General features: G+C 48.7%; 5 protein-coding genes across 5 annotated transcripts; 3 read left to right on the forward strand and 2 right to left on the reverse strand.

The window, feature by feature from the left end:
- Window positions 1-2084: 2084 nt before the first annotated feature.
- On the forward strand, window positions 2085-3458 carry GL218_01291 (uncharacterized protein; the record flags this gene model as incomplete). The annotated part of the gene is made up of 1 exon (XM_033577755.1): window positions 2085-3458. One exon carries the CDS (start codon window positions 2085-2087, stop codon window positions 3456-3458), a length of 1374 nt encoding a protein of 457 aa, XP_033439544.1.
- Window positions 3459-4582: 1124 nt separating this feature from the next.
- GL218_01292 (UV excision repair protein rhp23) lies at window positions 4583-6196 on the forward strand (the record flags this gene model as incomplete). The annotated part of the gene is made up of 7 exons (XM_033577756.1): window positions 4583-4600; window positions 4713-4760; window positions 4850-4922; window positions 5002-5081; window positions 5142-5468; window positions 5515-6015; window positions 6071-6196. The coding sequence occupies 7 exons, from the start codon at window positions 4583-4585 to the stop codon at window positions 6194-6196; spliced, it is 1173 nt and encodes a 390-aa protein (XP_033439541.1).
- A 910-nt stretch (window positions 6197-7106) lies between these two features.
- On the reverse strand, window positions 7107-9071 carry GL218_01293 (Transcription factor TFIIIB component B''; the record flags this gene model as incomplete). The annotated part of the gene is made up of 2 exons (XM_033577757.1): window positions 7107-7562; window positions 7632-9071. 2 exons carry the CDS (start codon window positions 9069-9071, stop codon window positions 7107-7109), a joined length of 1896 nt encoding a protein of 631 aa, XP_033439542.1.
- Window positions 9072-10004: 933 nt separating this feature from the next.
- On the forward strand, window positions 10005-12638 carry GL218_01294 (E3 ubiquitin-protein ligase BRE1; the record flags this gene model as incomplete). Its single annotated transcript, XM_033577758.1, has 5 exons — window positions 10005-10133; window positions 10477-10620; window positions 10677-10737; window positions 10797-12409; window positions 12465-12638. 5 exons carry the CDS (start codon window positions 10005-10007, stop codon window positions 12636-12638), a joined length of 2121 nt encoding a protein of 706 aa, XP_033439547.1.
- Window positions 12639-13053: 415 nt separating this feature from the next.
- GL218_01295 (Store-operated calcium entry-associated regulatory factor) lies at window positions 13054-13974 on the reverse strand (the record flags this gene model as incomplete). The annotated part of the gene is made up of 1 exon (XM_033577759.1): window positions 13054-13974. The coding sequence occupies one exon, from the start codon at window positions 13972-13974 to the stop codon at window positions 13054-13056; it is 921 nt and encodes a 306-aa protein (XP_033439548.1).
- Between the last annotated feature and the right edge of the window lie 1724 nt (window positions 13975-15698).

Below are 15698 nucleotides of genomic sequence, written 5' to 3' on the forward strand. Positions count from 1 at the left end.
AGGGCTTGCCGCCAGTTTTCAAAGAGGCTCAGTCAATCAGTACCGTTAAGATGGAAAGGGCCGCAAGGCCACGCCAGCATGTGGATTTCTCACGGACCCATGTCATAAAACTGATGCTACCGGGGGCTTTTCCTAGCGAAGTCGAAGAAAACCACGAACTTTTCTATAGGTAGTCATTAGTCACTGAGCAATAGTAATAACAATAACAATAACAACAATATTAATAAGACGAAGTTATATCCGCTTGATGTGGTTTGCCTTGAAAACTTTTTTTCCATTCTTTTACTCCTTTTTTTCTCACCTTTTTTTTTCTTGGCTTCAGGTCGAAGGTCAGACAAGCTTACTTTTTCATATTCCTTCGCTGCCATTCTTACGATCCTTCCGTATTGGGTAAGCAGGCTGAGTAGATCAAGACACAAGCTCCATTCCATTCGTCTTTGAATACGGCGGTACCTGCATTCTTTTTTTCCCACTGCCGAGGCGATTGACGAAAGTCCGGAACCTACCTACCTAACTCAACTATCATATCCGGAACATGGACTAAGGTCTCTAAGAGGCTTGTTAGGAAAGACGTGGCTTCTAAATTGAAACGACCATAGTGACATCGATATTTGAAGGGGGAATTGAGGCTTGAGATTCAAACGGTCGAAGGCGGAAAGAAGCCAAAAGAAGCAACATTTACGAGAGAAGGAAAAAAAATAAAGGGTGAAATTGGGGGCTGAATAACAAAAAAAAAACAGGGACTAAGATCGATCCACGCCAGGGAAACTCTTTCTCTCCCAGTACCCATCCATAGAGGCTCGGAGCTGCAAATCATATTGGTTAATTCAGCCCAACGGAGCGAGCCAGGCACGAATCCTGTCAGCCTATCCGTGGTCTTGTCCAACGGTAGATTCCTACCTGTTGAGTGGCATTAACCATCTTTAAGGAGGGGCAGATACGGGGTCACCTCCCGGTTGTCTCGCGTTCGTGATAGGTTGCTATATACCTGCATACCTGCATACCCCTGCCAACAACTCCAAGACGAGAAAAAAAAAAGAAGAAGAAGAAGGGTTCCCAAAACGACGGGAATACAAGGGTCGTATCTACCCTATGTCCATATGTGTTGTGTGCATCCATTCAATACTACCTACACCAACATACGCGACAATTCCTCAGGACGCGTCCAACCGGCTCTCTTCTTTTATTCTGACTGGTCCGTCGTATAGCAAACAAGCCCCTCTCGACTCCGGCCCATTTTCTCGACCCTCTACTTTTTTTTTATCCTCTCGTCTTGTCCTATCCTTAAACATAGACCTGAGGAACCTACAACTAATATTTTATTTTCTTCTTTTTCCTCGCCAGATCCTGGACTAGGTCTCCGGTATTACCGGCCTCCATCTGGGTCCCGTCATCTTTATTCCTTCCCGTTTATTCCCTCGCTTATACATACATACATACACACATACACTACATATCAACGGCTCTAGGCCCGTCATTCGTTTGCCCTAAACTCGCCTAGGTCTTTGCTTTGCTTTTACTAGCCCGGCGAATAGACCCTCTCTTTTTCCCATTAAAGAGGTTCTGCACTTTTCCGGGACATATCGCCTCATGTATATCCCGGTTGGCCTGCTGCATCTACTATATACTAACGACGTGCGGACACGGCTATCGACTGCTCTGACCGCTAATTCTTTTGTCTTGGATCATCCTGCTCCTACTTACGCAGCGGCCCGGTCCCTTTACCGTCATATCGGTATTCAACCTGGGGAGTCATCATCCGGGGTATTCTGCTAGCCTCTAATTCGAACCTCATCGACGAGAGGATCAATCTACTGAGGCCTTAACTTTGCGTTTCTGGCTCAACCTTAGCCAGGGGGATTAAAGACAAGCCTAGCTTGTGCTGATTTCGCTGTTGACCTTTTAGACGGTAGTGGGCCTCGCTGCCCCTAACCGATACACCGACGTTTAGTGCGTCTACGCGCATAATTCGATTTGTCTTAGACTATCGGGAGGTGTTGGACCATTAAACCATTTCGATACAACAGGCTTGAACTTCCATGTGTTAGCCTACGCTTAATTCTATCCACGACACTCGCTTCAAAATGGCAAGGGCTCTTGTCAGTGCTTCTCTGGGTGCCGTTGCTTTGTTGGCAACGGCATCTATCCTGACTCTTGAAGTCGTCGTAGCTCAAGGGCTTTGGGGATCACCCTCCCCAGCTAAATTCGCTGCAATTGTCGCCTCAGCGTTCGAAATAATAATATTGATATTGCTAATTATCCTTTTTACTAAATGTGTTGGACGGGGAATGGAGTTTGGTAGAAGAAAGTCTAATGGGATCTGGTTCGCGTTGGGACTTATTGGAAGTGTATTGGCATCGGCTGCATCGGTTGTGATGCTGGTTACGTTGGGAAGACCGGAGGGATTACCTAAAACGATATTACAAACGCCATTGACGAATTGGCGTATCGGAACTTCAATCACACTTGTTATTGCTTTCGTGGGACAGCTCGCTTTTATCGTCGTCTATTTTGTCGTCCACAGGTTGCCCGACTCGGAACAGGCGCTGTCACTTCACACTAATGAGGATAGCTCTCGACAGCTGCCGAGGCATGTGAAATCTATTCCTTACAGTCGAACGGTGCCTGCTACGAGCCAGACTACGATCGGGAAGCGGACACCGACGGATTATCCAACGCCACCGGGCTCGAGCGCTGGCAAGTCGATGGCTGAGACTATGAGTTCAATCCGTACCTCTGTTTCTCAGGCCGTACGCCCGATTGGAGCTCATACTAGATTACTTTCCTCGGGTTCAAGAACTGGGCGCCGTCCAGCTTCTATTGACTCAAATGGTTATCGAGAGCGAGCGAGCGTGACCGTATCGGAGGATGGCTTTGATTCTTGGGATACTTCCTCAGTCGATACTCAGAACCGGCAATTAATCGTGGAGACAAGCCCGCCCATCCGATCAGGTAGATTTTTGGAAACTATTCCCGCGAGCCCGACAACTAGTAGAAGCCCGAGTCCTGGAAACGCTTTGGACTTCGAACCTCCAAACCCAAACCGTAATCGTAGAAGCCGGAGTTACAGCCCGCTCCCTAGGCCACCACAACACGAGCGTAGCATGACGCCTCAATCTATATCAGGCGAGCTACATATTCATCCGCTCTTCCGATCTGATTCTCCAGCACCACCAGCGGTCACTCCTGGAACGGTGGTTATTGCAGCGCCCAATGCAGGACAGACAATATCAGAGAAGTCTCTCACTCGAATGCGTAGTAGCAGTTTAATAGCGGGCTCCGGGCCCCTTAGCCGGCAAGGCAGTTATGACAGCTTCCGGAAGACACCGAGCCCTAATACAGATCGCCTTCGTGTAGAGGAGCTAGCTGTAGAGAGAAAAATGACGCCCCCGATTCCTGACTGGATTCTGAATGCCGGATCAACGACAAGCTTGTCCGATTATCAGGTCAAGAAATAGCGGGAGCGTGAGGCCTTAGAAGAGACCTCAAGTGCTCACTGATGGCATCCATGACTACTACTACTGATGATGATGAATATGACTTAGGGCTCTTTATTCGAGAGACCTCGGAACGTGGAATTGGGTTTGGGGGACTTAGAAGATACCATTGTCTTTTTTTTTTATTAGCGCGGCGTTGAACCAACTATGTTCCCAACCTTGGAAAGGGCTCTGTTAGTCCCTCCTTATGAATGCGAGGAGAAGGGAAGATAGATATTGAAGTGAGAAATTAGTAAAAAATAATAAATAAATAAACTAAACCAAACTAGTGTAAAACTATCCGATACGAGTAGAACAGCTGTGAATATGCTTTATATGGTTTTATTGAAATGATATATGATATACCTTATTGAGTTCATTGAGAACTTGGAGAAGACTTAAGACAATATAAACAGGTAGAGTTGTATAAGCAAGCTAGAGTTGATAATAAAGATGTGTGTTCATAACTCAACTTGACATGTAATCAAATAAAAGTCAATATGAATAAACTATGTCTTGTATTGTTTCGGTTTCGGTAGGGTTCTGCTTTTCCAATAAGAAACTTGGTGATTCTTTGCACTGGGTTGACAGGTTAAGAACTGAGGATTGAGGATTGAGGATTGCTTAGGTAGCATCAGGCCTAGTATTTTAAGCTTGCCCCACCAATTGGACCCCGCATGTGTAGCGGGTAACACGTCCATGGTAGGTACATTTAGGTTAGGTACGTTTATGTACGTAAGCAGGCATTACCTAAAATTCCAGTGTGCACATGTGGTAAGCATGACCAGCCGGCGACCCAGCAGCGCTAGCCGCCCGCCACTGTCCGCCGCGACACATCATAAACTGCTACCTGAAATTCAAGACTCAAATCAGACTTTCTACTCCCGTTACTTTCCACCAAAAACCAGTTTCTATTTTTTTTCTCTGGTTAAACCACAAAACTTCCGAAACTTTCCTGGTTTCTAGCCACATTTCGCACAATACTAGAGGATCGCCCAGGATATTTTTTCTTCGGCCAACTCAGCCTTTCTACCCCTCTTTATCTCCCACTATTGTTATCATAAACCCTAGTCGCAGCTATTTTGAAGCTGCCCGCCGCCGCCACCATGAAGGTCACCTTCAAGGTAAGCATCGCATATTAATGTCAGGAAGCATTCATGCCTGACTTAAAGCTGCTATCTATCCTAAACCTTATTTATAATTGAAGATGCTAACGCTTTTTTTTTCTGTCTATAGGAGCTCTCGAACCAAAAGTTCACCCTTGACATCGAGCCTACTGATCTTGTATGTCGTCATGTTATCGCCGACCATTACTATCCCCAACCTAAACTCCGTGATTCACCACGACATATCGTATTCTAACTGGGATCAAGATTTCTACCCTGAAGCAAAGAGTTGCCGAAGAGAAAGGATGGGATGCCAAGGCTCTGAAGCTCATCTATTCCGGTACGTTCTCGCTTTCTTGTTGCATCTGTGCTACAATCGGATATATGCCTTAGCTACCTGAATGCTAACCTAGGCACAGGCAAGATCCTCAAGGATGAAGATACGGTCGCGGCCCACAAGATTGAGGAGAAGGGCTATGTTGTTTGCATGGTGAGCAAGGTATGTTGTCGCATCCGTACTAACTTGGGAAGTCTATAAAGTTTTGCTAATAATCAATAGCCCAAGGCCGCCCCCGCAGCCTCTGCCGCAGCCTCTTCATCTAGCGCTCCGCCCGAGACGCCCGCCCGATCCGTCGCTGCAACTCCTGCTGCCCCGGCCGCACCTACCCACTCATCTACCGCCGCCGCCGCGGTGCCGGCCACGCCGTCGCCTGCACCTGCAACTGCAGCAGCTGGTGGTAACGATGACAACTCCATGGCTATGGGCGAGGCCCGAGCTGGCGTGATCGCTAATATGGAGGCCATGGGATTCGAGCGCTCTCAAATTGAGGCTGCTTTGCGTGCCGCTTTCTACAACCCAGACCGCGCCGTCGAATACCTCTTGAACGTAAGTATAGCGACCGATTATGGGTTTCCCATCTGACGTGATATAGGGTATTCCGGAAACTGCTCGTCAACCAGAGCCCCAGCATGAAGCAGCTCCCGCTCAAGCCGCAACAGGCGCTGCCGCCGCCGCCGCCGCCGCCAGTCAGCCTGCCCAAGGTGAGGGCGAGGGAGGTGATGTCAACCTTTTTGATCTAGCTGCGCAACAGGGTCGAGGAGTTAGCCGTGGAGGAGCCAGTGGTTCTTCCCAAACTGCAGCTGCAGCAGCCGCCGCAGCCGCCGCCGGTGGCCAGACTCTAGGTAACCTGGACTGGCTGCGTAACAACGCTCAGTTCCAGCAGCTTAGACAGGTGGTTCAACAACAACCCCAGATGCTCGAGCCTATCCTGCAGCAACTCGGTGCCGGAAACCCTCAGCTTGCGCAGCTGATCTCTTCGAACCCCGAACAGTTCCTGAACCTGTTGGGCGAAGCTGGTGATGATGATGCACCTCTGCCCCCTGGTGCCCAGACAATTTCCGTCACGGAGGAAGAGCGCGATGCCATTGAGAGAGTATGTAGTTACCCTACGAGTGTACATGCCATGTGGAAAACTAATTTAAGTCTAGCTATGCCGATTGGGTTTCGACCGAGACGCAGCGATCCAGGCTTATTTCGCCTGTGATAAGAACGAGGAGCTGGCCGCAAATTTCTTGTTCGACCAGCCGGAAGACGATGAACCTCCTCAGAATTGATCGACATACTCGCCTTACTATGTCATCTTCGTCTTACGCTCTTACGCCCCTTCACGATATCCGGTGTGGCGCCTCACCTCTGCGCCATCACACCATCCCCTCTGTTAATGGCTATTATTCACTCTCCATAATGCTTTGTTTCGTCGGGAGGAGGCACTCTGAAAGACTCTATTAACGTACACGGCCATGGGTCTCAGGAATTTTCCCACCCCCGAACTACCCAATCCTGAAATGCGTACTTTCGGGCCGAGGCATCCCAGTTTAGTGGACGGCGAGTTCTCCGTTCCGCGAGGAAGATGAAGAGGAAAACAATGGTTAGATGAACCAAGTTAAGTTTTTAGCTTAGTTCTGAATTCTACATACTGATTTCCCAGAACCTGCCTCTTTGCGTTTGTGCTGTATGGCTAGTTTTTCTCCTTTGACGAAGTGATACGACACATTGCATTTGCGACGTAACTAAGATGTAATATGAATTCCTCATTGTGCAACTAATCGCAACGGATGCTTTAGGCTAGCGACCGCTGCCTTCAAATCTGCTATGTGATCATAAACATACCTAAAATAGCCCTAAAGAGGCTAGTTATAGTAAATACAAGTGTAGAAGTAAAAGAGAAAAACACAAGCCAAGCCAAGCCAAAGCCGTAGAGCATGTCTTCGTCAATGCTACCAATACCATTGGAGACCGCCTTGCCCCTCCCCCCCCTTTTTTTCGTAGTCCGTTACGCCGATATTCCCTAAATCACCTTTGACCTTTGACCTTTTGACCTTCAACAAGATCATGTGTCTGCCTAGCTCGTATAAGCAAGCAACCAAGCAAGCTAAGGAAATGGGGTATCAAAAACAAGCTTGCGGGTGTTGCTGCTCGGGCCAGTTACTCACTCATCCACACACATACATACACCCACCCCCTTTAACCCTCAACCACCACCTCTTCTGTGACTGCATAGGGGTTATCCCCCCCTGCGTTCCCCTGACCCCCCTGACCGTTGTTTTGCTGCTTCTCTCCATTCTGCTGCTGTTCCTGTCCCTGCCCTTCAACCTCATCATCGTCATCAATCAACCCTGCCGCACGCCTCTCTTCTCTCAGGCGTCTAATATCCTCATCGTGCTCGCGGACGAGTTCGGCGTGCTCGGCAAGAATAGCGTCGCTCTCGCGCCACTCGGGTTGATGGGCCTTGTATTCCTCTAGGTCGATGCCGACGCGCTTCTCGCCGCGGACCATGACCGCGGCGTTGATGCGGCGCGGGCGTTGGGTCTCTTCGCGGTTGAACTTGAGCTTGACAGCGCGTCTGGTTTTGCCCGGGAACATGCTTGCGATTGTCTCGAAGTCGGTGCCGAACATGCTGAGGAGGCGGTAGAAGCGTTCCTGGGAAAGCGTTAGTGTCAATTTTTCTTTTCTTTTTTTACACATAGGGGAAAAGAGGAAGTGGCTTACGGTATCCTCGTCAGTCCAATGATTCGCGCCTGTTCTGCGGCTCTCACGTCGAAACGAGGCCGAAGTAGTCAAGTGGGAGAATTCATCTTCTTCGACGGTTTCGAGGGATGACATGTCTCGGTGCGCTGCATGTCGGTCTACCACGAGCGACTCTTGATTAATTATGATCTGACCATCCACAACTTCGTAACCGACAGACTGTGCGCCTGCATCGACTGAAGCTCCCAAATTCCTAGCTCGCGCAATTGCTGACTCTCTTCCGTTTTCTTCGCCTTCCGCGGGAGTGCTGGCACGAGAAGCCTCTTCCCCGTCGAGAGGAATTCCCATAAGCTGTCTTTGCTTCGCCAGTCTCTTTTGGCGGAATTTTTCACGTGCTTGTCGTGCGCGTTCCTCTATAGCCTCTGCATGCTTGAATTTTTTGCCAATTCCCAGATCCTTAGTCAAATCTGCCATTTTCATCATACTGTGATTAACTACTTGACTTTCGGGGTCCTCGGGAGTAGATGAACGTCTGCGACGTCTATATGTCCTTTTGACTGGGGGTGCCCCTTCCGCTCCTTCTGTTGTCGTTGCTCCATTGCCCTCGGCGGGGGGGTTCTTGCGAGGACGTTTCTTCTTTGGCGCAGAGCCCTCTACGGCAGTATCATCACCAGTAGCAGTCTTGCGCTTGCGATACACCCTTTTCTGCTTCAGGGCGGTAGTGACGGGTTCATCAGTCGGAGCAGAGACGGCAATCGTGTCGGAAACGGGGGCAGGAGATGGAGGCGCAGTGGGCGGTGCGAGTCGACTCTGTACGGAAGCGGACGGGTGTGATATTGGCGTATGTGTCGTAACAACGGGTTGCGAGCTAACAGAAACTGATGTATTAGGCGTAGGTTTGTCTAGACCAGTAGTCGCTAGAATTCCTGACGCTGAGGTTTCTGGTGCTGGCGTCGGCTGTGTTGGTCGATCGGTAGGAGGCGAGATAGAAATCGAAGGCGACTGTTGTAGAGGTTCATCCGCGGCCGGGGCTGGCGTCGGTGCCGTTGCCCTGGTAGTAACTCTCTCAGTAGGTGCTGGTGTTGGTGCTGATGATACTTCGACATCTGCGGAAGAAGCTGTCGAGGGGGGAGTTGGTCTAGACGTAGCGGATACTGCAGGATTCTGCTGAGTTGGAGGGGTTGGCTGCTCCGATTCAACATGCGTTGTCTCTTTGGGAGTTTCTTTCGGATTTTCCTTTGGTGGTTCTGTTTGACTAGATGACTCAACTGAGGGAGTGGGAGGAACGGTAGGCGCGGGTGTTGATGCTTGAGAGGGAATCTCGGTAGTAGGAGCTCTCGTAGTGCTAGCCGATGAGGGTGCAGGATGTGCTTGCGATGACGAGGGAGCACCGGCTGGTCGACGAGGAGCGATCTTTGGCTTGAAGGACAAGCCTCCGGTCTTTTTCAGCATAGAACTCATGGCTGCTGATGCCTACGGTTACTATGCCTGATATATTATCTTGCGCATTGCCTTGTCGATAGTTTTTCAAACTTTCCTCCTTGATGACAGAATTGGCAATTCTAATTGGTGACTCGGATATGTGTATGCCTTGTCGAAGTTGTTCAGATGTAAAAGGAATCGAGTTGTATTTAGTTGAAGTGATTTGAGAAAGAGAAATACTTGGGTGGGGTTGGTGGGATAATATTGGAACTGTAAGCTGGGATTGGATAACTGATTGTACCTTATTAATTTTTTAGTGGATTAGGTACCTAGCGTTCAACTGGGCTGACTGAAAGGAACCTATATAGAGACCCGCATGCACACGGGCCACTGCTTTACCGATAGGCGGTACATACCTTAGGTACCTCTAAGGCGGTAGGCATTCTGAATCTGTAGGCTGTAGGCCTGTAGGCTTGTTTGACTTGTTATCAAAACCTTGCAACAACTATTGACTTGTGTTGACTGGGAAGGCACGCTTCTTGCCTGTCCTAATTTAGATTAGTGGCCTTTCTGTGGCTTTTCTCGATTTCGACTTCGATTTTTCGTTCTACAACTCCTGGAGCCCAGGCTCATTCTTCTCCCATTACTTTTCCAACCCATTTCCTTAACGACAGTTTGCATCTATCGGCGCGAAAGGTACGCTTTTCTTTAGCTACCTCTGGGTCAGCATACAAATTTTCACCCGGGGAGGCACTTGTACTATTTATTATTTTGAGCCCTCTTCTTAAGCCTACTTCGCCATCCATTTTATTGCAACTCCTCCTTTTCGCCGATCCGTTCGCTTTCCTATTTCCCGCCTCTCGTTTGTTCCTAGGCCTTCTACAACTATATTTTTCTATCCCATTCAATTTATTCATTCTGATGCCTCTGTCCACTTCACCTACAACTGCGCCTCTATCGACTCGCATCAAGATGGAGGACCGTAAGCGTCCTGCTATGAGCAGCGCTGATGACATGGCCCCTCCTAGTAAACGACAAGCCGTCAACGGCGGTAGTAAATCTAAAGATGATACCGACGCGAAGGATGAAGCCTGGATCGAGGTAAGTCTCGCAGTCGCGACTTATTCCCCTTGAAACAATACCGCCTACCGAAACACGGCTTCCAACTTCTTATCGTCGCTGTTATCAGACGATTTCACCCTAGCACGAGACCTTCGTAGCCTTTGTTTCAAGTCGTCATCAGAATATTCTACTCACCATTTCAGTACTGATGCGCGGCTCTGCTGTCATCAGCATTCAATCATACTACCATCCCATGCTCTAATATCCTCTCGCTCTTTATTATGCAACCTGATCCGAGTTGCCTCGTCATCACGTATACTCGCGCCACCCAACATGATACATATAAGGGAAATGGAGTCGCTGACAGATATGGATTGGCTAGGACTATCAAAAAGATGCTATCTACCGACAAATGCTCGAGTATAAGCGCGAGAAGAATACCCTTGAGACTCAACTGGGCGAGGTCAAGAAGCGATCAACACACCATGACGACCACATCCGAATTGTCGACAACTGGTGGATACAGGTATGTCTGATTCATCGAAGGCAAGTTTGATAATAAAATACTAAGCCCAATGATAGTTACTTCAGGAGATAGAGTTACTAGTTGAAGGAAATGTGCCTTTCCAACAAGGATCTGATAGTGAGAAAGCCCTCCTTTACCTTGATGTTTTGAACCCGCGATGCTAAGACCATGTGTAGGCCAACCGTTTCCTACACAAACCCAATTCAAAGACCTGGAGGAATTCGAGTCACACTTAAGCGAGAAGACTTCAACTATCAAGAAGATGGTTGAGGCGATACTCAGCCGTCTTAATGGGACTCGTAGTAAGGTAGCTCCTGACATCACAGACTTAGAGAAGAAGGTCAATGCGCTCCTATCCCAGCAGAAAGAGTTTCTCGTCAAACTCGACCGTCTCTCTACCGACAAAGAAAGCCTTTCCGAGCAACTGAACATCGCGACACTTCGCTATATGAAGGCAGAAAGAAGGCTCGACCGGGCTAAAAGTGCTCAAGTACAGAAGCTTGAGCAACAGGCATTAAATCATGTATCTACTCGACCTGTGGGTATGGACCAAGAGAATGGCTTGTCTCCCGATGAGAGTAATACGAACAGCGAGGCATTGCAGTTAGCCCTCCGCGAAGCCAAGGCTGTTGCAGAGCGGCAAAAGGAACAGCTAGAATCCGCGTTGGCTCAAAATAAGAGCCTACAAGAAGAGCTTACTTCTGTGCAGACCCGGCTAACGAACTTAACCGATGAGGACTACTCCCGCACCGAAGTCTTCAAGGTGTTCAAGAGCCAAATGGAAGATCTTCTCCGCAAGGTTAACAGTCTGGAAGCAGATAACAAGAGTCTCAGAGCGGCGGCCGAAAAATTGGAAGCCGAACGCGAGTCTAGCCGCCGAAAGGTCGAGAGTGAAGCGCAGGCACTAATTGCAGAACTCGAGGACCAGCTTCAACAAGCAGATACCACCCTCGCACGAGTGAGATCCGCACGAGACGAGCTTCACGCGGACGTTACGATGCTCAGGGCGAGCAAAGAGCAAGATAAAACGGCCTTGGAACACATGAAGGAGCTTGTTAGTGCTGAAGAGGACCGAATCGCCACACTCGAATCAGAATTGCAAAGACTACAACCCAGCGAGGATGTAGACATGACACAGCGGCCGGAAATAGACGCGCTCTCACCCGAGGAACTACGAGAGAAGTACAAGAAGCTATTAAAGGACTACAATTCGATCGAGAGCGAGTTACCAGGCATGACGCACGCAGTTAAAAAGTTCCAGGCTCTTGCTCATAAAAAGGTCATGGATCAAGCGGCTATGGAAGAACGGGTAGCTCTAGCTATTGCAGAGAAGAGCAAAGCGGATCAAAAGTACTTCACGGCGCGAAAGGATGGCGACCTGAAGTTCGAAGCGATCCAGAAGCTGCGCACCCAGAACGGCAAAAGTACAGAAATCATCTCGCAACTGAAAGAAGTCGAGGCCCATAACCGAACACTCGTAACGAACTTGGATAAACAGCTTGCCGATCTAAAGCAGACGAATGCTTCGGTCATGGCCGAAAATAGGAAGCTTGAGACGTCGAGCACCGAGATGTCGCGACGCTTCGACGCACTCAAGCAACAAGTTACCGAGCTGGCGAATTTGGCAAAGTCGAAAGATTCAACTACTGCGGTCGCTAAAGAGCGAGCTGCCACTTTGGAATCCGACGTAGAGAAGCTGAAGGTGCGCCTCGAGTCCGTATCGAAGGATCGCGACAAGTGGAAGGTCAAGTGCTTGAGTAACTCTTCAGAAGAAGAGGAAATGTTAAGAGTGAGTACAATGTCCTATGATCAAAGGTATATCCGGTTTCTAACGATTTTACCAGAGCATGGCAACGTGTTCAATCTGCAAAAAGGATTTCAAGAACACAGTTTTACGAACTTGCGGACATATTTTTTGCAGAGGATGCATTGACGATAGAATCTCTAACCGAATGCGAAAGTGCCCCGCATGTAGTAAAGCTTTCGACAAGTCGGACGCGATGACCGTCCACCTATAGTAGAGGCTAATGGAAGCTCCGGGACCATGAACAGAGGCGCATTGTAAAGTATCATTAAGAGGAAACGGCGTTGTTACGTGTAAGAGTTGATGTACATACTACTATTATTTGCAGACGTGAGTTCTGCCTTGAGAGATCTGAAGAGAGCAGTCTCGGTTTCAGTTCTGCAGAAGTTTATTAGGTGTTTCGAGGATTCGAACCCAACTTGTTTTGCCGGTGAAAGATGAGGCTTTAGTTTGCGTCTGCACAAGGGGTTGGTGGCTCATCGAGTGAATAGCTTCACAACTCACGTTTCGCGACGAGCTATAGCACTGGATAGCAAGTGCAAACAAATAGAAAACTTAATAAGTTACTTGATAATGAGTAAAGCCTTTATTTGATATATGATCTCGTGACTAGTCGTGTCCTTCGTCTATTATCTTCGGCTTGTTGAACCAAATCCTGTACCTTCATATCTAGCAGAGGATGTCGACTGTGATGAACTAGACGGACCTGCTCTTGACTCATAACTAGAACTTCGCCTATCCTGTCCGGACCCTCGACTGCCAGCCACATATCCTGCTGCAGCCCCAGTTGCAGCCCCAGTCCAGAATCCAGGCCGCCAACTTTGGTTCCCTGCCGTAGACGAATACTTAGGTCCCGGATAAGGTGGTGGCGGGTCATTCCAGTCGTCACCACCTCCGCCAGGCCCGAAACCAGGATCAAACCCACCTCCGCCTCCTCCTCCTCCTCCCCAACGATTATCCCTCGGTCTCCGCGGCGCATTCGGAGCATTCCTAGCGTTTACGCAAGCGGAATAAATCATAATCATACAGACAAGGGCGAAGACGACGCCAAACAGGGCAGCACCGATCTTCTCCGACATGGTCTTCTTCTCATCGGTCCCTCCGGTCTTGGCGATGTCGGGAAACTTGGCCTCGCCGGACTCGGTCAGGAGCAGGCGGTACTCGACGCCGCAGCTGCCCTTGAGCACGTAGGGGTCGTCGGGAGACGAGTAGCCCTCGCAGACGACGTCGGTGCTGCCGAGCTTGAGCTCGGGCGGCAGCGAGGCCGTGCACGACCACTGGATGTCCTGGGCGTCGTAGCCCGAGCCCTGGTTCGCGCACCGCATCACGTCGATCTCGTGCAGACGGCATGTCGCCGCGGGCGAGACGCAGCGTAGCTGCGGGACGGCGGATACGCGCCTGTGCTTGGTCTGGGCGCCGCCGCCGCGGAGCGTTAGGGATTGCACGTCTGAGAGGAGGATGGCGTTTTGGGGCTTGGCTGCTGCGGCGGCGGCGGGGTGGGGAGATAGAGAGGTCCAGAGGAGGAGGAGGAGGGATGGGGTGAGATGCATTGTGGCTAGCTGGTCGATATGTATTGTGTACCTATGAATATGTGGATTTAATTCATATATTTAATATTAAATTTTGACCGAAGCAGCTAGCTGGAGATAACGACTCGGTGATGAGGTTGCATGGGGTGGGATTAGGTACCCGTTCGAACTCAGACCATGGGTTTATTTCGATCAACGATATAAAGTAATAGAAGTCGTATGTTTCACCGCCAAACTTGGAAAAATCAAGAGGTGTTGATTATTGATCGTTGACTTTTGACTTTTTGCTTACACCAGAGACGTAGAGGTTTTGTGTATATTCGTCAATCAACTTGAAAGGACACCTGGCCGCTCAATATCAAACTCATTTTTAGTCCTATTCGATGTTGGTGTTGGTTTGCGGCCTTGTGCAAGGCTGAAATGACGGAAGCGGGGCGCTTGGGGGGCAATATTAGGCTTTCATAATGTTATACTTGTGCATAGGTACCTAGGTATAATATTTACCTAATGTACCAAGTATATGTAGTTACCGGGAATTAGTTCCATGTCGCCTCGTGCTACTTGCCTTGAGATGTTGTCTGAGAACTAATCTTCAGCCGCAACTCTATATTCGAGTAACATAACCTTTTTGTTTATTTTAAAATGTATCGAACGGCCCGTCGCCCGCTCAAAGTCAATTGGTTCCAGTCTCTTGTCTCGTTTTCGGGTTGCTTTGTCGCCTCAACAGAATCATGCATACATAAAGAAAGTCCAGTTTATCATGTTATTAATTACATGACGCGTTATGTATTTGTCTCATGGAGGAATATCGTTGGTAAGTCTCGAATCATGAAAATCTCTAACAATGGAAACCGGACTTTGGGGCGTGCCCGACGCCGATGGCATAAAGCGTCCCAGGCTTGCTTACGACACATGGCTATGGGTCCAAGCAATACAAGCTTCTATCCCCTGTGTTATATATTCGGCGCATCTCGGCGACGATCCCGAAGGGGAATACGATCGGATACGGGTTGGTTGATTGATATTTATGTATGAGATGGGAAGACTAACGAGATCAAGAAAGTGAGAGCCCCTCCTTCTTATCTCGGTGTATATATACTAGCTGCGGACCCGAGTAGCGGTCTTTAATAACAAATAAGCTTCTAGATCGCTAAAGCGAATCTAGAGCGCACCCAACCGTCCACTAGTTGCATGCGTAAAATGCTTCCAGACTAGGTATTGAAGTCAGCAATTACTACATACGTAATCGGGTACGGGGATTCCCTTTTAAATCCGAGCTCCAAGTGTTTGCTAAAACAGAGAGATCATAGGTCTTGGCCATCTGATAATCTTATAGGTTATCGATCCCGCTACTACATACGCTCGTTTTCGCTTCGTAAAGGAAAAAAGCGGGCTCGTTAGTTAGTTAGTTAGTTAGTGGCGTATCTTATTCTTGCTCATGCGGGTAAGCAGTCGTAATAGTCATATCACCATGGTATGTATTGCAAGAGATTGTAGGCACTATTAGCGAACGGTGTGACTCTTCGGTATGACTCTGCCGGCAATGCAATTGATATCTACAGCCGATAATACAGCTGTTTTAGGTAGGTATAATAACTTTTCGTGTAAGATAATAAGATGCACATCTTATATGTCATTCCAGATTCAATTAGATCTATGTAATTAGTTAGCCGACCCTTCAGCTTGAAAGTTTAGTTTCGAACGAAGCCATGTCAAGTCACTGGGATGTGGGGGAACCCTGCTGT

This window comes from Daldinia childiae, assembly GCF_008694065.1.
Source record: "Daldinia childiae strain JS-1345 chromosome Unknown Scaffold2, whole genome shotgun sequence".
Taxonomy (NCBI): domain Eukaryota; kingdom Fungi; phylum Ascomycota; class Sordariomycetes; order Xylariales; family Hypoxylaceae; genus Daldinia; species Daldinia childiae.